General features: G+C 40.3%; 2 protein-coding genes across 4 annotated transcripts in view; both read left to right on the plus strand.

Moving 5' to 3' along the window:
• The window catches only part of CGNL1 (cingulin like 1), a 65,853-nt gene extending 62,341 nt beyond the window's left edge, over positions 1-3,512 (plus strand). Inside the window, exon 19 of one of the 3 annotated variants that reach the window (XM_075045371.1) lies at positions 249-3,512. In XM_075045371.1, coding sequence (XP_074901472.1) covers positions 249-384 — 136 coding nt within the window. In that variant the 3' untranslated portion in view covers positions 385-3,512. Of the gene's footprint in view, positions 1-245 lie in introns of all 3 variants that reach the window. The other 2 variants (XM_075045372.1, XM_075045370.1) reach the window with 2 other exon arrangements.
• An 18,363-nt stretch (positions 3,513-21,875) lies between these two features.
• Positions 21,876-23,594, plus strand: part of MYZAP (myocardial zonula adherens protein) — a 64,132-nt gene continuing 62,413 nt past the window's right edge. Inside the window, exon 1 of the mRNA XM_075045375.1 lies at positions 21,876-22,019. Coding sequence (XP_074901476.1) covers positions 21,936-22,019 — 84 coding nt within the window. The 5' untranslated portion in view covers positions 21,876-21,935. The remainder of the gene's footprint in view (positions 22,020-23,594) is intronic.

The following is a 23,594-nucleotide window of genomic DNA, read 5'->3' on the forward strand; positions in this document are numbered from 1 at the left end:
TTACAGTTTCCCCTCTCTGTGACTTTAATTAGAGGTGCTTGAAATTACGATTGATTGATCTTCATTCTCTTGCATGTTTCTTTTATGTATGATGCAGTCTATGATAAACTACTGCGATTAGAGCACAAGTTTCTTTGACATCCTTTAAAAATGTAAATCCTACCTGTCAACGTTTTAAGCTTTGCGTAAGTGTTCTGCATGTAGATGTTCAGTTTTAATAGCAAAGATGTGTATTTTTGTTTCAGTAGACTGAAGAAGTCGCCAAGTAAAGTGTTGGCTGATTCTGATGATGATGACGATGATGATTTCAGCACGGATGGTGATAGTCTCTGTGAAGTACCTTCAGGAAATAACTGTTCAAAAGATGATGACACCAAAATCTAAATAAGTATTGAATCTGTGATTCCTTGAAAGTACTGGAAGAGTAACAAAAATTATCAAGAAACTGGATATTCTAGAAACCAAATGACATAAAGGGACTTAAGATTTAGGGATATAATGTTTCTATCCATACTGTGCCATTTTCTTATTTAGATCTCCAGTGTTTATTATAGAAAACAGGATTGCATTATAAAACAGCTATAAACCACGGAGATATATATATATAATTGCTACTGAAAATGCGGGGATAATGTTTCACATTGGAAATGTGATTTTGCTAAAATTCCGTTTAAGTAAAAAGCCATTTGAAAGTAATTCAAAGTTAGTTTGTAGTTATTAAAAACCTTCTCCTAAAATTAAGGAAACCACAGAAGATTATTTAATAATTGTAAGTAGGGGGAAATGATGTATAAAATGTAAATATTTTAAACATCTTTTTATTGGCTACTTTAGTACTATTTTGTAAAGTTTCAAATATTATATAAATCAGTTTCATATGTAAAGTACTTAAATTTATACTGAATGCTATATCTGGGTTTTAACTAAGAAGAAAACAAATGAAAATTAATACATTTTGTGCATTACAGAGCAGATTCACAGTTCCTGACCCAGGAAGTACATTCCTATTTTAAAACCAGTGCAAGTTTTATTGTATCTACTGTGTATATTAGAGATCAAATGTTCATCCTGCCTGTTGACTTTAAAAGGACCATCACATATGCATAATGAGTGAGGCTTGCCTACAGCTTTCTTGTAAACTTTGGGAAGCTTTCTGTTAGGGAAGGGTGAGAATGAGGTCAGTTATTACTTGGTATCTTTCATTTCCTGAAATGGACTCCATACTGCCAGAGGCAGAAAATTATAGGCCTGCTGATTTGAGGGCATCAGGACAGGCTTATCTTGAAGTCTCTAAGGAGTCCCACTTGTTCCAGCAAAATTACTTGTGGTCTTCGAATTAAGTACATGCTTAAATCTGTTCGTTAATTGATCCCAAAATTTTATGCACCTGGCAAGAAATTGCACCAAAGAAACACAAATCATATAATCTGATTTTTCTTTCTAAGCTGTTCTTGAGCATCTATTTGTGATATATTGCAGTGTATGGTCATATATGCAGATGTATATTAGTATTTCAGTTTACAGAAGTATCTGCATTTTGGGTGATCCATCTGTTCAACAAACTTTGCAGGAAATTTAAAAGAAAAAAAAAGTTTGCAGATTTTATTTTGGAAGCATTTTCCACTTTATGGCAAAAAAAATTTTTTTGCCATTTATATTACACGAGACCGTTTTTGCTCCTTTGCAAATCTAGAATTCTAATGAAGGGGCACTACTACATAATTTTGTTAATAAACTATAGCTAAGTCCTGTCTGATTATTAGGATTTGTCCCCACTTACAGGTTAGTGAGTACTTCTTCGTTGAATGGACCAAATAATAGTGTAATGTAATTGTAAAAAATATTTCAGACTGAAGTTGCTTGGAGCTTCCATTACTCCCACAAAGACATCTACTGAAGAGAACAAATTTAACAGCTCTGAAAGTGAGGCTGATAGACTTGGTTAAGGCAAAAGTCCTGACAACGGCAGTATCCATTTTCGTACGATTACATGAAATGAAACTCCTGCCCGCGGGATCAGAAATATATTCATGCATAGCAGATTACAGACTCTTTTGCCATGCAATTCCCTTCAACTTGATTTTGATGTTTTGAGATACATGGGAAATAATACGAACAGTGTAGTTGTAATACTCTGAATCTTGTATATCTTTTCAAGTGGCATACATCATATAATTTTTTTGCAATACTAGCTTTACTATTTTGACAACATAAACAGCCTTTTCTCCAAGATCTGTGCTATACTGTACTGACAATCGTCATATAACCTGCTGTGATTTATTTTTTGTTGTTTCATTTGAATGTTTATGTAGGCTTAACTTTAAACAACTGATTCCAATCTCCAGTAGTCTGTCCTAATGTTCATAGATGACTATTATTTCAAACCACTGGAAGAAAATATTGCATCTACCTCCAGTTACACTAAACTGTAAAGGAAAAAAATCACTTAAAATAAACAGTCAGCTCTTTCAGTTCTACTTTGTATGTTCACATACCTTGATATGACAACTGTATTTCATGTGGAAGATGCACGTGTTTAAGATGTAACAAGAAAATAATTGTCTGGGAAATACTGATGCTGTAAACAAGTTTCTGCATTTTCTTCTTTTTGGATAGCTACTTTCTTTGTAACTTGTAAAGCAGATGGCAGGTGTAATATCTAGAAGATTCCTTTTCTCATTTGAACTTACAGTAAGTTAGAAGGAGGGAGACACGTTGCGGAGTCCTAGTGGGAGAGATCCTTCTTATTAGACCTTCCTCCCCACTGTGTCTTCATAAAAAGAACTGGTATTTAGTTTGTTCATTTAGACTTGGAAATGGCATTTCCTCTTTAAAAGTCTCAAATGGTACAACTAAAATCAAAGAAAATCTTAAGATATTGAAAAGGGTATTTCAGCTCATTCACAAAACAGTTGGTAGCTCTGTTTCTCAATATGTGCTAGCTATGGAGAGGGTAAGGTCTAGATCTTGATTGCCACAAAAAACCACTGATAATAGTTTAAGGACATCTGATTTGTTCACTCCACCTCATGGCAGTTTTTGATCAAAACTCATCTTAAGTCAAGGTTTAGTTTAGAAAAATTTTCCCAATATTTCCATGTAATCTATTTTTAAATGAATTTCAGAAGAAGCTCTTGAACCATAAAAGGAAGCAAGAGGGAGAATACATGAAGAAACATGTTGTGAGACATTCAGTCCCTAGAAGTTTGTACAAACATCAGAGTTTCTGGTGTATTACAGAGACATGGCTTGAATTCTGAGCTGTAGAGATCTCCAGTTTTCTTCGATGATACTGTAATATCTCGTAAACAAACAGACCCAAGCTAAATCACTTTTGATATAAGCCTAACCTGATGACTTATATAGTGGATGCTTCTCTCTCAGTGTAAGTCACCTATGATGAACAATAAACTTTTTGTCCTCTCTGGGATTAATAGCATTTCATATCCCACTAAGATTTTGACTATGTGGTGAAAGACTTTCTATAAAAACAATACTTCTTCCCATTAAAATTCTATTCTGCCTAAATATACATGTTCTTCAAACAGCTGTGTAAGATTAATATTGCCATATTCAATTCCTGACAACTTGTGCCTTAAGAGGACTCATATGGTCATTTATAATTCCTGCTTTTGAGAGTCAAATCCAAGTTCTATTTTGAGCATTTTCACTAATCCATTATACTCTGGCAGATCCTCTTGGTTTTCTGAGCCTACTTTTATAGATAGGAGAATACAAGTTAACTTCTACAAGTGTTTTGATGTTTTAAATCATTAACATTTGGCAAGTACTCCAAGATTTTTCAATGGCAATTGCTATACAACGCAAAATATGTAAATGTAAAACAAACAAGTGAACAAAATCCTCCTGTCCTCCGTAGACTCTTCACTGTCCAAGTAATAAAATTAAGGATATTTGTCACATATAATGGATTTTAATGCCCTTGAGTTTGGAAGGCATCTCTCTTCATAAAAGTGTTAAGGTCTTTCAGACATTATTATGTCTTTTTAGTGCATGGAGAAAGAAAAAGGGAAAGTTGTCATCTTGCTGTCTCCTGTACCTGTTCCCCTGTTCCGCTTTATTTAAGGAAAACCCTATGCTATGCAAATACTTTCTTAGTTCAGCATTGTCAGTTGCTTTCTATTGTTCAAACACCAGGCAGGTTTCCCCCCCACAATGTAGTCTCTTGATGATGAGACTATAACTTGTTGATTAATCTCTGTATTCCTCTGATTTATCCTCATTCTTCTCAACTTAATGGTTCCCTTTCTCCTGATTAAATAATCTGTTCTCATTTATAGCTGATTTTCTAAACTACTGCAGAAGCCGTGTGCTTTCCTAATTTTTTTACAGACCAGCTGTGTGCTTTGCTGAGTGAACTATGCAGTGCAATAGCTTCAACGTTAAGGCCTTTTCTGGATCATGCAGCATATTTCAGTAATTAAGTATTGATGCTTTTAGCTTACTGGAGCTTCCTATCCTATGAGTACAGCTACACATTTCAGCTGCTTAATTTCTGCCAACTGCAGTTATCAAGTAACATTGCAAAATGTTCAAAGACTTTGCTGAAAGAGCAATATTCTTTAGAGATTGTTAGGGTTTATAACATACTTAATTTGTTCTTTTTTGCATAACATGCTGATTATGTCACATATTGAACCCTCTGACCCTACTATGTTATACTGGGGAAAATTTCATTGTTATTTCAAAATTTATTTGTGAGCACTGGGCTATTGAGAAAAAGGTATAGAAATGAAAAGAAAGGGGGTTTTGTATTATAGGTTTTTCTTTTAACATCTAAGAACAGAAAGACTTAATAAGAAGGGGAGTAAAGTTCAACAGACAAGGTCAAGTGAAGTAGTGAATTGGGCTCACCTACCTCAGTAGAAGCATGACAGCCCTTTACCAGTGAACCTCATGTGAGGTCAGCAGAGACTGTATGTTTTATGTAAGAGGGAATATTCGATCTTTTCTCCACTTCTAATAACAATTTGCTCTTTTATTCAGATCCTGAAGCTTCATGCCATTAGCAGAAGAACAGGCAATAAAAAATTTTTTACTTAATTTCTGAGCACAGGTGAATGATGAAAGTTTAAGCTCTCCCAGTTGCCAATAGGAAAATTATAGGAACACTAGATGAGTGCAGAGAAGGGACTCATTACAGGTAACTTGAGTTTTTCTATGCTTTCTGTGTACTTCTTAAGCAGAATGGGCTTTCTGAACAACACTTTATTTATTAGGTTACAAAGTTATTTTCACTAGTTCCCATCAGTCCTTTTACTTAGGTTGCATACAGTCTGGCTAGGACAAAACCTACCAATGGCATAATGTGAAGTAAGGGAGGAAATATAGACAGTAAGAAAGATCAACACAGGATCCAGTTCTGATTAATTTGATTTTGATCTTCCCTTCACTCCTCTTAAAGACCCTGGCACTGAATGTTGCTTAAGCCATCTTAAACCTACAGATACTTAACTTAGGCTGGGATGAATGTAAGATTTTATTGCCAGGGAAAGACTGTAAAGGTATCAAGATCAGGATGGTAGGGAGCACACTGAAGTAGTGCACATTGAAGTAGTGCTAGGAAATGCCTATTTCCTGTATGCATTTGCACCAAAGATTCTCAAGAGAGTCCAGCTGGGACAAATGATAGTGCTGAAAAAGGAGCAGCATATGTTTCTGATATTTCTGTGGATGCACTGTTAATGGAGACTGAGTTGCATACCCCTGTGCAGCATGGGTAGTTCTGTTTTGCAGAAATGCTTTCAGCATCTTTAAACCTTGGATACCCAAGTGCCTGCCAGTATCAGAAGGATCTATTTGGTGTGACTCACATTTTATCTTACTTTTTTTCCCAGAAAGAAATTGTGAGTATAGTTCTGTGTTTTCCCTTGGATTTGGCATTTTGTCAAAGATGTGTTGTTTTGTGACAGAGAAAGAAAATATTGCTGCCCTCGGAACAGAGAGATGAGACTGTTTGGGACTCTTCCCTGGAAAAACTCAGTCTGTGCCAGAGATGAAATTTACTCTTTTAGAAAGTAGTTCCACTATGCATAGGAGAGCTGATCTGTTGACTAGAAGTTTACCTCTCACACCCACAGAGCTGACTTTTGGTTAAAATACAGCAAATACTATTTAAGGAAAAAGGACTCATTGGCTATTTGTGACTAGAGCATGTGAGAGCAAATACACTTGCACACACACACATTTTGAAGGCAGAGAGAGATGGGTGTGCATTGCTGCAAGTGCTGTATCATCTGATTTGGTGCCTGCCTGAAAACATAATCTTGACTGTTTAAAATTGGTACACAAAGTCAGTGGCTATGGTCACACTGTGGTTACTGTAAATCCTTCCCAGCGCAGACCACCTTCATCTGAGCTCTGGCATTTTCTTGGATATCTGCTGTGTAAAAGAGCTTTTTGAGAGCCCCAACAAGCCTCTTAATTTGTCTTTTAAACACCATACCAAAAGGAAAACAAAGGAAGCTGAACCATCCAGAGAAGACAGGGTGGTCTAATAGTTAGAAGTAGAGCACTGGGAACCAGGAGGATTCTGGTTTCTAATCTGTTTGAGCTGCTGCTTCAGTCCTTGACCTTCTCATACTTTTGTCAACATGCCTAGAAAATGGAGCACAAAACTAGACCTTGAAAACTTGATAATGTGTCTGCGTTGAAACTTACTGTATAAAAAATGTTAGGAGGAAATGCCAAGGATCTGATTTTTCAGCATATCTGCTTTCTGTGCTGTGTTTAGCCTGTTGCCCTGCAGTCTGTGATATGCTGCAATGCTTTCCAAGTGGGGAGCTGTTTTACCTGCCGCACTCTGAGTTTGAAGGTCTTGTGCTGGCTCTGCAGTAACCAGCAGGCTCTGTGGAGTGACTGTGCTACAGAATGACAGCCTTAAGTCTAGATTTCCTTGCTTTACAGGGAGTTTCAAATTTGTTATTTTTTTCAAATAAGAAAATGGTTTATTGTGTAACAGGTAGAATGGCTGTGACAAGAGGGAAAAAATAAAGTCAGTCCAGTAAAACTATGTAAAAGCTGTAACATCAGCCAACCAAAGGAAAGAAGCTTCCTGAATCAGGCTATGTTTACTTTAAACACAGCTCACTGTGCCTTGCTATTTCAGTACATATTGTGTGTGGTATCCAGCTATTTTAAAGATAAGATCAAATTCACAATTCAGATCAAAATGTCTCTCCCAGCTGTGAACTTATTAAGCATTACTAAGAGTCACAATGGAAGACCATGGTCTGTGTGGTGCTGTATGTGATACCGCATAAGGATAAATATTTGTCAGGATGTCCAAAGGCAGTGTGAGCCTCTTATAGAGCTCAAGAGAATTCATCTCTTCCATTTTTCTGGCATCCTTTGGCTAGGAAACTTTTTCAGATGAACTGAATTTAATAAGCATTGTGGGATAAGCAGAGAAGAGAAAAGAATGAGTAAGAAATAGGGCCACTATAGCTGCTACCTGTATGAGGGGAAAGGAATCTTTGTAGGTGTGCACACGATAAGCCTCCTGTATGCATGTACCACACTGGTGCTATTGATGCAGAGGGGGGCTGGCAGAAGGAAAACTGCAGCCAACTTAATCAGCCTCCTTTCCTTTTCTACCCTTATTGCTATTGCTGGCTTCTTTACTGAGAAAATTAACTATAGTGGCATTGGGAAACCCCTACTCAGTAAGCTGGAGTCCTTCATATTCTCTGCAGGAGAAAGGTAGCTGTAAGTTTGTACGTACGTAACAAACCAACTTAAAATGCTCACAAACTCAACTGTTTGTTTTTAAAATTAAACAGGTTCCATTTAAAGACATGTATATGTCAACAAGTATGCATTTGCAATAGGTCCCATGAAAGTATTTTTTCAAAGCCAAAACTGGATTTTCATCAGACCTGTTGCCCTGTGATAACTGCCATGAAGCAAGCCCCAGCACCATCACTGCTGGGTTGGCTACTTACCACACAGTAGCCCTACAAAGGTGCAGGTAGGTATCTCAGGACTACCAGTTTGTGCTGTGCTGTGGTGTGCTTTCTAACATTGTACCTGACTGACGGTCTCTCTTGTACTTCCCAGCTGTGGTCCTTCCTTCATCAGTGACAAGTGCAGACACTCTGTTGGAAGATGCAATGCATGGCATTAGATGCACCAGGGTAGAGAGGAAGTGAGGAATCCTGACCACCAGATGTTTGGAAAACATAGAGTTAACATTAGCTTATTCACAGCAAACACAGGTTCCCAGGTGCTGACAGAAAGGTCTGGCTGTTTGATAGGTAGCTGTTGGGACATTCTGCTTTTTTGGGCAAGTTTGGAGTTTTGGGTTTTTTTGTTTTGTTTTTTTGTTTCAGTCAGAGGAAAAAAAACCCAAAACTGAGCCTGGAGAGGTTTCTCTCCTGGTTGTGTTCTCTAGATGACTGTTGGGTCTTCTCTCTCTTGTGGGTGAAGTCTTGACTACATGTATGGGATTTTACTTTACTTATGTTTTTAGCTTACCTTGTGTCCACAAGTAAAGTGAGAGGCAGGCAGTATCTGCAGTCCGCTGTGGTGACGTTGCCAGGCTGGTAATACAGGAAATGTCATGATGCACTGTAGGCATGATACTAAACACCTATCTTTCAGCTTATTTGAGCAAAACAATGAGCTTTTTGTACTCATGCAATTACTGCTTACCTAGCCTCTTGTTGCAATGTGTTTGTATTCATGTGGAAGGCTTTTACTGTAAAGCTTCACAATGCTGTTTCCAGGAAAGGCAGGTGGTTATGACTCAAAGTGGGATGACACAAACCTCAGGAGCCTGCGTATAAACTGCAGCATCTCTAGATGTCAGTGTGCCATCAAATGAATGACGTTATCAGTTGTGTCTGAAGGGCAGTGCAGGTGGCAGGAGGGAATTGAATACCTGGCAACTCAGTGGGGCAGGGAGTTTGCCTAGATCTGTTCTATATGGTGTCACACTTACCACCAGTGCACAGGATTAGTAACTCCTGGATAGAGGAGGTCTCCAGACCGAGTGATTAAATAGACCTGTACCTCCTATACATGCCAAGCCTAGAGCATCAGATATCAGGTAACTGAGCTTTGATTCCACAGACTTTTGTAAGTCTTGTCATTTTAGCTTTTCTGCTCAAGAACGTAAAGATACCATCCAGCCACAGAGCATACAGGTGATACCTGCTGCACAAACTGCAGTTACACTTCCTGAAGCATACATGCGGTGACATGCTGCTGACCCCAAACATTAAGTGTGCACAGCTGCCAGAGACCAGCTGTGGGGCCCTTTGCGCGTCCTCTGCAACTGAGTGCAGAGAATCAGGTAAAAGCAGCGTGTTTTAACTTTGATTGGCACTTTATCTAGTCAGTGCAATTGTTCTCATCACCTTTTATAATTTTTACAAATTTAGAAGTAATATGGAGGGAAAAAGGGATATTGATACCCATTGACTTTGCTGCTCCTCTGAAACTTTTCTGTGCCTAGCAGAGCTTGTCATTTCTGGCTCTTGAGAAAAATTTAAAAAAAAAAAAAAGCCACAAAAGGGGAAAGCTGGTGCAAGTTTTCTGGAGAGAGAAGGACTATTTTTCCGCCGAGAACGTTTTGAAAGTCTTAAAAAACGTGGGAACTGCAGTTGTGACTAAGATGCCTCAGGTAAGTCATTCTTGCCACCAGAGGCGCCCACGGGAGCGCGCCCCGCAGGTGGCAGCAGAGAGCGGGCGGCGTCTGTGCCCGTGGCCAGGCCATGGCCGGGTTGGGGGGGTGCCCCTGCCTTGGTCTCTGAAGTCCTGCTGCAAATGCGGGTCCTAATCCCATTTTGCAGGTTTGTTTTAATACATCGTGAATTGGTTTTCATGATGCGATGCCTTCTGTATAACATGACCGTATGCATTTTGCCAAAATACAGGGGTTTGTTGCAAAGAATCTCACGCTTATGTCCATGAAGCTCGTGACCACTTCCCATGGGGGTGATAAATTGCCCAGTGACACTACTGTCTTATTTTGTTGCTGGCATCCTTCAGTATAGTGAGGATGGCAAAATTCATCCCTCTGCAGTGCTAAGCAGCCAGGGAGTCTTGCTGTGGCTGTCATTGCAGCTGACGTATTGCACCCTCCCTGTTGACTTGTGTTAATTATGCCCTAGTAGAGCAGCTTTTGTCTTGTTTTCCCAGGCAGCAACTGGTGTGGAGCTAGTCGTGATCCTCTGTCTGCAAAGAGGGTTCATATATAAACAAATCTAAAAGAGAGATTGACAAGGCAAAGAGTATCTCAAAGCTTTAGAGTCTTGAGATTGTGCTTCTGCCAGAGCACAAGTTTCTTGCAAGAAAGATGAGGGCAATTTTTTAATCCTCCTTGGATATCAATTCTCCAGTGCTGAAATACAATATAGAACAGCTAGGTTGCCATTCAAGAGGTAGTCTGTCAGAAAGTGACCTGCTGCTCAACAAATATCCTTTTCAGTATAGAACCACAGTCAAAATAGCATTCAAGATGTTAAGGTGCATGAAGTGACTAACGTGACAAGGGGTGTGGTGCTTTCCTTTGAAAGTGCTGCTGCTGTAAGAAGTGCTGAGATACTATTGCATGACTCTAAGTGGACAGAAAACTGAGTGGTCCTGAGTCTGGAGAAATTAATTTATGAAGGACAGAAAGAGCATAGATAACATCTACTCTTTACCGTTTTGTAACACTGTAATGAGACAAATCGCCAGAATGGAACAAGGAGAATCAAAATTGGTACTTTTTTTATACAGCAAGATTAGACACGCTGGTGCCGATGGTGATAATTTAGGAAGAAACAGAAGTTCTTAGCTGGTAACAATACCCATTATTCATTAAAATGTGTCAGTAGGAGTTACTAAACCTATAGTTCAGGAAGTAAGCCAGTCTCTAATGAATAGAAATCCCAGGAGATATTTGGAGGGAGTGGGAGGATAATTAACATCTATCTCCTGTGAAGTTCATACACATCTTTCTGAAACAGGAATCCTGGCCACTGACAGAGAAGATAGACAGCAGCTGTGATAGAGTCTGGGCATTTGTGCTACTCTGTATAATACTGAGTGATGATCTGGGAGGCAATATGAGGTAGTTCGTGACTATAGCTGGACTATGACTTGACAGAAAGAATTTATTGGAAACCAAGTTGTCTTTTGCCTCAACATTTTAACATGTTCTCAGACGATTTTCGATACCGCCTTAGACCTGTGTTCATTCCACCTAACTTCAGGCACTGACCTAGGAAGATGTCAGCAGTGTAAGAAAAGTTATAAGCAGGTATGTTCATGCTTTCATTAGGGGACTGGAACAAGTTCCCCACTTTATATCACCAAGCTCTGTACAAAATCATGCTGTTCTAGCCCAAGGGAAACCTCAGAATTTCTACACAGGGAAAACCTAATCTTTTTGGAAGGTTTTACATTAAAATGATCACATGATATTTACCAAAAGAGACCTAAAAATTCAGCCAAAGCAGTTACAAGCATCTAGACCATATGTGGCTACAGAAACAGTGGAATTCAAGTTATATTTATGTAACAGCATAAGTCAGTGAATTATAACCTTTGTGTTGCTGGTACCCAAACATGCTAACTTAAAGGTAGCCAAGGAATCTGGTACTGTCAGACAAAGAGCAACCTAACCACAGGCTGAAAACTTTCCAGAGAATTTGAAGGGATCTGTGGAAACTATGCCAAACACCTGCAGTATTAATAGAAATATATAACATCAGCCACAAAAGGTTAAAAACTGAAGAAATTGTATAGACTCTGTAGATGGGGGAAACAAAAGATATTTGAACTATGCCAGCAGTGCTATTTTGGCAATACAGAAGGAGATTCCAAACAACCTTAAAGCTATGTGGTTGACAATATGCACTCAAGAATTATCTGTGGATGTGGGCCAGTAGCAAGCATGCAAAAAAGCCCACCTTATTTCAGGTATCCTTAATGCTGGTGTTCATCTGTATGTGTGTTTGTGTGGTTGTCCTGCACTGCAAAAATCTAACCTAGAGATGCAGAAGTTAATGTCAGGTTCCCATCAGTGTCAAAACTATAGCCAAATATCCAAATAGGTTTCAACTCATTATTTTTCTAGATTGCCATCAGAGAATCACCCTTATTCTGAAATGACTCGAAATCTGAGGGTGAGATCCTGTTTATGGTTACAGCAGATTTATGCAGAAAAGACATACCATTAAACAGGAAGATTTGGCCAACTGGGTAGGACCCAGAAAGTGTTCCAGTTATATTCATCTTCCATTGCAATTTATGCCCACATTGGCCACTGTCCCTTACGTAAGCCAGTGAAAGGAAAACAATATTCTATTGAGAAATCTGCTTCAACATTGTCTCCCTAAGGACAGGAACAGAAATGCTTAGCAGGAATACAGTTCCAGAGGGCACTTCAATGTTTGTCCACTGTTTAATTCTGTAGGATCTTTTTGTCTTAAGTATTTTATCTCTCTTGTTAATTCATCAAAATACTAAACGTGTGTGTTAACACAGGAGACCCACAAAATTCATAGAGATTCCATAACTCCAGTCATATGAGGAGAAGTGGGAAATGTACCAAAACTCCTCCTTAAGAGCTTGCTAGCCTGTCTGCTGTCAGAATATTTTGGTGTACTTTTCATTCTAATGCTTTAGCAAAAGTACACCATATGTCATAGGACAGTGGATGGAAGTGTTTGTTACTTCCCCAAATGGTTTACTCAAAAAAAACAAGCTAGAGAATGAACAACCATCATATGTTTTCAATGTATCCAGTGCATGCTATTAATGTATCAATATATTATAGCTTCTGTACAACATCTGCAGGAATTACTGGGAATTTTGCTATTGATTTTATAGAGAGGAGGATTGGGCCTTGTGTTACTGTATTAATAATTTGGTAAATATTTCTCTAAAAGGTAGGAATATAGAAATTTCCAAGGGCAGAGTGATGGTCTAACATCCTGTTTTCAACAGTGGTCAATTCTCAGGGCCCCATAGGAAGGCAAAATACCCTCCTTTCCTTCCCCCTATGTCTAGTGTCAGTTGTGTCACAGGACACTCCTGTCAGCCTCTCTCTGATCATTGCTAGCCTCTGATTTCATGCTAGCTAGCTCACCATTTTGTCTGACCCAAACCTCATCCTGTATACATATCTGTATGTCTCTCTTCCTTCAATGCTAGTAACTTCTTTGTTCAGTGACCTGCAGTGGCAATGGATCTCCAGGTTAATTATAAAATGCAATAAGATAGTTCCTTTGTACTACTTTAATTCTATTAACCCACATTAATATCCAGAGCACCTCCATTTACTTCTCGGTTATTATCAGACAGATGCTAGTAAAAATGAGAGCAGAAGTAGGGCAATTGTCTTTTAGTGATTTTTTTTGTGTCTTTCTGTTCTTGTTCTGCAGCAGGGAGAATAGGTGTTCCAGACAGGTCTGTTCTAAGCATTCATTACTATCCATACCCCTCATATCTGCTTTCTCTGCTTCCATTAGAAGAACATTGCAGTTCTAAAATCAGCAAGATTAAGTTGTACTAACTAAAAGACATTGTTAATCAACTGTCATGCATGTGACTGTGTATGTGTGCATTTAAAAAAAAGCTTTGTGAGTTATACTTAGACAAAGCTAATGGGAAGAAAACACCCCTTGCAGAAGCTGCATTTTGGAATAAATACAGCAGCCCTATAGTGCTCGCTTTCCATGCTGAAATACTTATGCAAAAACCAAACCTGCAATAGGGAAGAATTTAAATACGTCTTTTGAGATATGCCATTTCTGTTTCCCCCTGCTGGGTGAAGATGAGATTCTGCCTAAGCAAGCTATAGGATATGTGCCCTATTAGGCCAACTAAAGGAGGCCTAATAGAATCCCATGTGTTGCTCAGTCCAGCCACTCCGGTAGCTTTTCAAGCTTTCAGGTAACTCCTCTCAAAGATTGCCAGAGATGGGAATGGTGCTGTATTAACCTATAATAAATAAACTTCTTGAAGAAGCAATCTAGGTAGGCCAGAAGTGCAGCAAAATGCCTAAGCCTGGTGAAGTTATGAGAAAGAAGAGCAGTTAATCATCCAGGGAAATTCGGTTTTCAAGTTAATGCTAATGACACCTTTTAGAAATCTCTATCTACAAAATTAAATATAACTAAAATTAATTTGGGCAACTAAAGACTTCATCAACAGACATGGTTTGAAATCTTTTTACAAAGGCATGTCAGAAGCACTAGAGATAGGGCCAGGCATCTGAATAGAAAGAGTAAGATAAAATGGAGTTAAGAGTGATAGGAAAGAGAATCGGCCTTCCCCAGAGCCTGCAAAGAGTTTGTCATAATATAGTCACTGTGCATGGCTTTCTGTGTATTTATTTTTTTCCTGCATTTCCCTTGGATTCAAGTAGTTACGTAAGGCATAGTAAACTTTAGGCACATTCTGAAATGCAGGGAAAGCAAAAGAATGTTATGGAGGCTTCTGCCATCCAAATCTCCTGATTGGAATAAACTTACAGAATAAGTCAAAACCCAAGAGAAGTGAATGGGTCTTTCAAGTTATTTTAAAGGTCTTGATCAAGTACTCACTACTTTTTGTTGTGGTTTTCTCTGGAGACAGAAACCTGATGGGAATAGTTCCACTGCAGAAACATTTAATTTCATAGTAGAAATATTAATTTCTGAATTATGACTGATCTTGCAAACTGGTTTATTTGCTTTTGTAGACCAGCCTTTGTCACTCAAAAGCCACAGGTTTATTTAGATTTCACATTATCATCAAGCAGGCAGAATGTCAGGAAATCCTGCTGTACTGGTCCAAGTCACTGATACCAGTTTGATCTATTTCAAAGTCTGTAATACTTCTTGAAAGTGCCTTCCTGGAATAGTTCAAATCTCTTGCTCTCTGATCAGGACCCAGAACCATGCTACTCAGCTGCATTCTTGCTAACTGGATGAGGCACTATATGCAGGTGAAGGAAAAACATACTCCTCCTTCTGGCCTGAAGTGGCCTGAAGAATGACACATTGGAAATCTGGGGAGTGACCATCTAGATTCACAGATACAGTGTGTGACCAAATATATAAGTGGTTAGGTGTGTGAATCCATTTCCTTCCTAGGACTGAGTCTGTCATTAGAGGGGTATTTCTCTAAGTAATATTTAGTCATTGTGGTTGAGCTTATTAGTAAGTACCCTTAACTATTTAGTCCTCCCTATGCTGCCTCCTAATAACTTCAGTTAGGCTCAACAATGTCTTCTGTATTGATTATAACTTTTTACTTCTTTTTCTATTATTGTAATGACTTATGCCCAGAGGAAATGAGACAATTCTTGATGACAGGATAAGAAAATTTCATTATACTGTAGATACACATAGGTCCGCTAGAGCATTTTTTGGAGCTGGAGAGACTTTCCTGATCAAAGTCCCCTGATGTCAAGAGTCAGTATGACCTGATATTTTAGAGTTAAAATACCTCCCCTTCCACCTTATTTGCTTTTAATATAACTTCTAATAAACTTCTTTTTAGTATGTAGAAAGAAAATAAATAATGGAACCAGATCTTCCACTTGTACTTCGCAACTTTTGTGCACAGCTCCGTCCCAGCTGTGTGTGAACTGGCAATGGGCTGGGCGAATCATTAAGAACTGCTGAATTCCCATGTGTATCATTCTGAGATGGGGAACATGGAGGCCCTAAACCGGATCTAAAACAAGGGGGAAGCCAGACAACCAAGAACTTCTCTAGCATCTGTGCAGATGTTCTAGATAAATGCCATGTTGCTTTGTTGGTTAGAAAAATGTTCCATCATACTCTGCCCTGAAGCAGGGCTGAAGTCCACCACTTGCTATTCTGGGCTTCTATCATAAAATAGAGCTGAAACAGAATATAGGTTTTTTTCCCCTTCTTCCTTTTCTATGTTTCCTTTCCTGTGGAGAAGTAAAGGCAAAATGTGTCTCGTCTTCCCCTTTGTAAGCTAAAAGAAGTCAGTCAAATACATGTAGTGATTTTCTGTCCTTAATGCTCCCACTCCCTGAAATATGTCCGTGCCTTACACTTATAGAAGAACTTGCACTCCACAATTTATTTCTGCCTCTAAAATTTCCTTATTTCCTGCCACAATGACAATGCTGAAATCAGTCTTTTGGAAGAGGTCTATCCTTTGATATCTCAAGAGAGTGGAATGTGATTTTAAAGGCAGCTACCTAACAATATAACTGTAGTGTTAATGGTGGGGCGTGCCTGTTTTCTACTCTCCTACCTACCTTAACCAGTTCAATTACGTGACCTGGCCAAGTCACACCCCTATGTGAACAATGCTGCTGCTCCTGTGCTGTGTTATTTTTACATGACATTTGTGCTGAACTGTCCTACTTGCATGGACTGACTAAACCAAAACCTACTGCTGAAGTATGAATGACAAGCTTCTAGCATTGCACGCATGTCTCAGGCCACATTGCTATGGGCTACGACCCAGTTATTAACTGAATGGGAGACCTACATGAAAGAGGAAATGGTGAAGATGAATCAAGGGGTGGTACTTTTTCTGCTGAATCAGAACTGGATTAATGCCCTATATGCTTCAGAAAAATCTGAAGAGATGCTATCTAAACCCCTAAGAATTTGTGACTGAAAAATGAAGTGCTATTTTTTCATTCATTTGTGGCCACATATTCATGATAAATGAAACTGCCCTGTGTTTGTCTCTATATTTTGTAACTCACAGTTGATTTTGGTAAAGTCCAAGCTTTTATTTTTTATTCAGTGAAATAAAAGCCATGACTATAGCTGTGTAAATATTATGACTTACTGACATGCTCAATCAAAAGCCCTCCCAAATAAAGCTAAAAATATCTCTTTTTCCTGAAAAACATGCCCTTCTAGGGTTTTGCAGCCTTCTTTAAAATCTTAGAAGTAATTTTTGTTCCGCTATAAATTTTTAACAGTCTGAGTCTGCAAATCATAGCTACCAGGTGTAATCCTCATTTTTCTAACTGCTAGGTGCACAAACTGTATGATACACGCTGACATACATAAATATGCATAAAGGTACACAGCAGAATTCTGTTGATATTATAATTACCTGACTGGCTTCTATAGTCTTGCTTTGTGTTCTTGCCCAGATACAGCTTTGAGAGACTAACCCATTCTCTTATGTCCTTTCTGTCTCTTCCAGAGGAAATGATAGTGCACATTGCATTGTTTTATTTATTGAGCTACCTAGCATTTTGTGACTTTATTGACATATAGTTAAAAATTACTTTGAGAACCTTAACAAGAAGATGGATTTTAAGTAGGAAGTAGGACATCAATTAAAAGCAGAAAACATTAAAAGAAATATTTATTGCTATTATAGTCTGTCACTCTACATTATCAGTAAAGATAGAATCAAGCTGTTATTGCAAGTAACTCCAGGAATTTCTTTTTTTATTCAATTCAACCATAACTGAAATAATCACATAAAATAGGTACTGATGGCTTTGCAAAATAAAATGTATATGCTGCATTTCAAAGTCCTGGTGCGGGAATTCCTAATTATAGATTTGTATATGTGAGGTCAGCAGGGGAGGCTCCAAGTTGCTGTAGTAATCCTGTATTAGCCATGTACCAAGAGTGTTAAGTGATAGTTATATTGATAGGTTTAGGAAGTAATATAATGCTTGTAGCTAAACCAAGCTGGACATTCAGATATTTGTATGTGTTATGTCACTTCAAAAGGGTAACTATAAACCACAGTAGCTCCAAATGCAGCGAAGATGTATTTGCCAGTGAAATATTAAATATTGCTCAAGAGAAGAACTGTAGAATATTAAATTTTGGTTTGTATATTGCGTATAAGGGGACCTATGACTACCGAATTTGGGGGCTCAGGTTCTGATATGTGTCCCCAACAAACTGTTTTATGACTGTTAGCAAGCTAAAATTTTCATGCTAGGCGTAATGCCCAAAAAAGAGAGCTTGAGAGTTACATGATGCTGAGCTAAGTGTGTGCCTGTAGAATACAAGGGTGAAAGCTAGCAGAAAAAAGAAACAGCTCTGAGGAAAAATAGGTGATCAAGCCCACAGGTCTTTCCGAGTCTGGTTCTGAAATATTTTACATGCATCTGTCCATTTGATAATCTCTGCTATAAATGGGTTTCATGCCTTAGGGATGATGAAGGCAGAATAGATTTTAATCCCCCTGGAAAGCAAAGGCTATTAGAAGTTAATTATAACACCCCATTTTTGTAGCAATACAAATGGGACTCTATAACCTTAATGACCACAGGTGTGAGTTCTTGTTCAATTTGTAACTCTGCAATTATTCCCAAATCCCACAGGATTAATATTCCAGTTGGAACTTTTCTTCTTCCTCTGGACTCTGTCAGCAGTTAGCCTGAAGATGGGGAGATTTTGATGAAAAAAAAAAAAAAATCAGCCTTTTATTGTGCCCACATTTAGGCAATTTGTTAAGGTAAGACCAGGCTACCCACTCCTGCAGTAATTCATCTGCTATTCTGTGAGGGCAGACCTATTTCCTGCTCCATGTACTGTATGCTCTGTTGCCCATCTTGTGACCAAGGGCTTTTCATATGTTGATTCTGTGACATCCTGTTTCATTTTTCCCACAGCACAATGATCTTTGGGCCTCCTAGGAAAAAAATGTATCAGTAGTGCTGGTGGTGGGGAACAAGGTAGTCTGCAAAAAAATGAAGAAGGTGCCTACGCTTTAAATTTCTTGCAGTTTCTGTGTAGTTATATTAGCTGCTCTATGACTATTGTTCCAGATATTAACACTATAGTATCATCTTGTAATTAACCTGCTGTGCCTTTGGATCATTGCATTCACAAAGCGCTGGCAAGTTGTCAAGGCTGAAAAGATAGTGGTCAGAGGTCCTGTCATAGCAGAGCTATCAAGAAAGCAAACCCACAGTTCAAGGGCCTCCTGAGTCAGTAGTTGTAGACATATCTTCATGTTTTATAGCCCTCATAGCTCATCTTCCTATGAGTTTATCCAGCTGCTTTTTGAGAGCATTTACACTTTTCATAATCAGAATATTCTCTGCCATAATTTAATTTCGCACATAAATGTGTTGCCTGGTTTACTTCAAATCCATTGTTCCCAAGGGTAGGAAATAATGAATAGCCATTCCCCATTCACTTCTACATACTAGTCATCATCTTCTACGCCTGTGTTGCCCATTCCTCACCATTGTCTTTTGTCCAAGCTGAAGATCCCAAATCTGTTTATCCTGTCTTTACACAAAAATAATTCTATAACTTTGAGCTTTTTTGCAGCCCTTCTGTGTACATCTCGTATTGCTGCAACATCTTCTCTTGAGCTTCCTTTTTCCTGCCTGGGGGTACCAGGTGCTCACTCAATACTAGCAGCTGGCTCCATAATCCCTGTAGTGTATCAGAGCTTTGCGGATGGTGAAAAAATATTCCAAATGTTGTTTTCATGCAAAGACAGGTATTTGTTGATTTTTTTTTTTTTTTTTTTTTTTTGGAGTCTCACTTCTACATGTTCATCTCAGCCTTGGCAGAGCTTAGAGATTTAAAGGTATTTTCAAATGTTTACAGTGCACATAGGATCACACAGCCTACACAAGGGCTGAAGAGACTGCAGGTGGGTGCATGGGATACACAGCCAACTAGCAAGGCAGAAAACAAATTAGACTCCTTACTACATTTGTGCAGCTTGCTGACTGGGGGAAGGGAAGGAGATGGATGATTCAGAGAGTATCCAAAAAAGCAGACTACTAACCATGCATGCAGGTTATTCTTTCTTAGAGGATTTTAATTTGAGGATGTGCTAAAAATTAGAAGATGCTCCTGTTCAAACAGATATTGGTAAATCAGGTAGACATGTCCTGCTGCTGTTTTCCAAGAAATGGGGAGAGCTGCTAGTAATGTAGACAAAACTGAGAAAACTATATTTGTATTATCCATGGACAAGTCTTTCTTTCATCTGCACCAGTAGGATTTCCTTCAAAGTTATAAAAATTCTCAGAGTTGATGCAGATCTTGCAAATTCTCCCAGAGATCTGATACTGTGCCTTATTCTCTCATGCTCTAGCATATGGGAAGGGAGGTCCTCTCCCATAGTGTTGCACAAGTTTCATCTCTGTGCCTGTTCTTAGAAAAGCAGTTCTCCTGTTTGTGCCTTGCAGTGACTAGCACACCTTTTCCTAGAGGGGAATAAAGTCCAGAAGGCACAACTTTTCACTAACCAGGAGAATCTCACAGATAGATTAACTCCTTCCCAGCTGAAACCACAAAGGCCACAAGCTGGCTGCGGACCAGAATTTAAAGTGAGACATTTGTGCTAACCAGAATGACCAGGAACAAACAACTAATGACCACTGCTAAGGGACAGCCCGGTGGGTAGGTGACATACTTGCTAAACCTATTCTCCACCTGCAAACCCACTCTGAAAGCAGCATTACAACCAGGAGCTAAGACAGTGGATGATTCATACGGAAATGCAATTGTTTGTAGGCACAAGACACCTTCCCACAAAAAAAATTGTGTAACATGCAGCCAGTCTTGAGTTGAGAGAAATCCAAATACAAGTGGTTGTTCCATCTCACGTGCCTTGGGCTATATTACCTTCCTCAGGTGGAGAAGAGAATAATAGGTGGGAAAACAACAGAAAAGATGCTTAATACTGAATGCAGACCCTTTATTCATTCCTCTGGGCCTGGGCAATGCTTTCTTCCCCTCTTCCTCACATCCTTGTCCTGTTGATAGCTCAGTATCTTGCCCTGGGGACAGGGAACTGAGAGGCAGAAGAGGCATTGTACACAGAGGGTGAGGCACTGGTAGTTCAGTGCAGTTTCCATTTTTTCAATGCAAATTCCCTCTCTTCAGCATTCTCCAAATTGGGAACCAGCACAATCGTTAACATCGTAAGGGGCAAGGACATTGCATAGCCATAACTGTTTTCTTGTGGTCTTAATTATGTCAAGGTAATTACATGGAGACAGAGGATAATCTATTTCAAAAATGCCCTTATGGGTATTTAATCTGCAATTTCTTTCAAACAAAAGCATCTCCTTTTGTTGTAACTCCTTTGATTACCGAGGAATGTTCTGCTCGTGACAGACAAGCAAGGCTGCAGATGAAGATGTGTATGCACCTAGGCCTGCGTACAGCAGTGTAGGGTTACGGCGTTCCCTCAGCCCAGATCCCAGAAGAGCTGAGCATCTGAAATGCTGAAGTCCACACCTGCAATGTGGCTCAGGGCCAGCTAACTCCAGTGCACCAGACTCACCTCCTCGTTGGACCTTTGGCACTCGGGCTTACGCTGTCACTCATGCATTGAGCTGCACCGGCTTTGTGCCTCTGACCCAAGGCTGTCTGGGATCTGGGTGCTTTCTGATCAGTCTGATACCCATGAGCACGGCTAATAAGCTGACGGGCCTGGGCGGCTCACAAATTGCAGCTGTGCGAAGGAGCAGAGGACAGTGTCCGGCTTTCACACAGCGCTCTCTGGCTAGAGCACTCGGAGGTGGGTACCAGAGAACGGGACTGAGTGGCCTCCAGCGGCTCCTGCAAGACCTCACCCCGCTTTCCACTGCCCGAGGGGTGGCCGAGCGACGTACGGGTCTCCTCTCGAAGCCCCCCTCCCCATGCCGCACCCCCCACACCCAGCATCCCCGGGAGCTGAGGGAGAGCCACCCTGCACTGGGGCCTCAGCGTCCCAAGGACAAGTTTCTCGTGGGGCAGCGTCCCGCAGCGACTTTGCCCAGCTTCCCCCCACGCGAGGAAACGGGGCGCACGCCAGCGACGCAAGCTCCGCGGGGGCGGGCCGCGGAGGAGGCGGGGGGGGGGGGGGCGGGAGCGGGGCTCCGCTTGCCCGGCCCGCCCCCGCTGGGGCAGCCCGGCCCCTGCGGCCGCCCGCGGCCATGTGCGCGGGGGCGGAGCGGCGCCGCCGGCCAAAGGGAGCCGCAGTCAGCGCCGGCCCGGCGGCCCGTGGGGATGCTGCGCTACAGCTCGGGGCTCACGGTCACCGCCACCACCCCCCGGAGGCCGTCCGGCGACGGCGGCCGCGCCCGGCGGAAGGTGCGCGGGGCAGCGCGGGGGGGGACGGGGACACGGACACGGGGGACGGCGGCGGGGAGCTCCCGCGGGCGGGGTCGTGGGGCGAAGCGGCGGGGTGACACGCGCGCTCGCCCCCTTCCTCCCGTAGTTTACCCGCGGAGCGCTTGTTGTTGTTCTTACTCGTTTTCGGTGTTTTCAGGTGAAGCTTGCGGTGTGCGAGGACGTACCGTGTTCGCGTTCGTAGGAGGGGCTGGGAAATGAAGAGCTTTTGGGGTGTCCTGCAAGGCTTTGTGGTGCTAGTCCCTGGTAGTTCTTACGGAGACCTGCGAGGAGGGTGTGCTTGTGTTGGAGGCTCCCCCCCCCCCCCCCGAAAATGCGCCTCGGTATTTGCAACTGAGAACTTGCCTATCCAGGCTTTATCTGTCGTGAGAAACTCACCGTAGTGATTTAGATGGCAGTAGCAATGTATTTTTATAATCAGGTCATCAAATACAGAAATATGATTTACTGCTGTAATTTTTGTAATTTTCATAAAATTCATAAATAATAATGATGTATTAATCTGTTGCGAAATGCTTCTAAAAAGTTTTTAAAACTCTGGCAGATAGGACAGGAATGTCTCTACAGCCACCCTGCTTTAAATAGCCCTTTTTTGCTGCTGTAACCACGCTGGTCTCATTGCGAGTGCGCATCCCACGTGTGGAGAAATAAAATAAGCAATAAGCTTGTCCTTACAAAGAAATATAATCGTGTGACCGTAAGACTTCTTGAATTACTTAGTGATTGTTTTGACGCTCCAAAAATATGAGTTCATAATTGAAACAATGAAGAATGTCACGTTGCCGTGTTTTATGTGATAACGTGAAGGTCAGGCTCTTCCACAGAAAAAAATCCCTGGCCTTCATAAAAATGAAATTGCTCATGTATGTGGAAAAATTAACGTGACTTAGAAATCATAATTCTGTTCCCTGCATGTCTTCCGTGTTCCCATTGAGTTTTCCTGTTTCAGCATTTCTTAAAAAAGTTAAGAGAATTTGTGTTTGAGTGATAATTTTCTTATTTTCATCCCCATGACATATTTCCTAGGGATGATGTAAAATGAGCTGTATTTGATACATTCTCTTAAGGAAATGGGTAAAAAAAACCTAATTAGCAAATAAAACCCACTGGGAAGCTGCTGTTGGTTTTTTTAGGGAAATGTGACTCTCTTACCATGAGTTGTCAAAAGAGGGGAGGAAGACAGAATAACTGCTGAATAAATGAAAGATGTGTGTCACATTCCTGTGTGCCTGTGGTCACAGGAAAAGTGCCCTTTAATTGTGTGGGGAATCTCATAGCAGAGATTTCATAAATGGAGCAGGCTGATCAACAGATAAATGACCAAAGAAAGTACTTTCTTCTTTGCTTTTTAGGACTGACTGAAATTAAGTCCTTCTCTGCTTTCACCTTCAAAAGTCTAAAACTAATATTGGGTCTTAGGCAAAGGGAGTGATTTTTGGCCATTGAGCTGGTAGGCTAGCAGACAGTTACTCAACAAATGTGTTATCCCCAAGCCATTTTATTATCAGACATTAGAAAGATCAATCATATTAAATT

The sequence above is a fragment of the Buteo buteo genome, chromosome 13, assembly GCF_964188355.1.
Source record: "Buteo buteo chromosome 13, bButBut1.hap1.1, whole genome shotgun sequence".
NCBI lineage: Eukaryota > Metazoa > Chordata > Aves > Accipitriformes > Accipitridae > Buteo > Buteo buteo.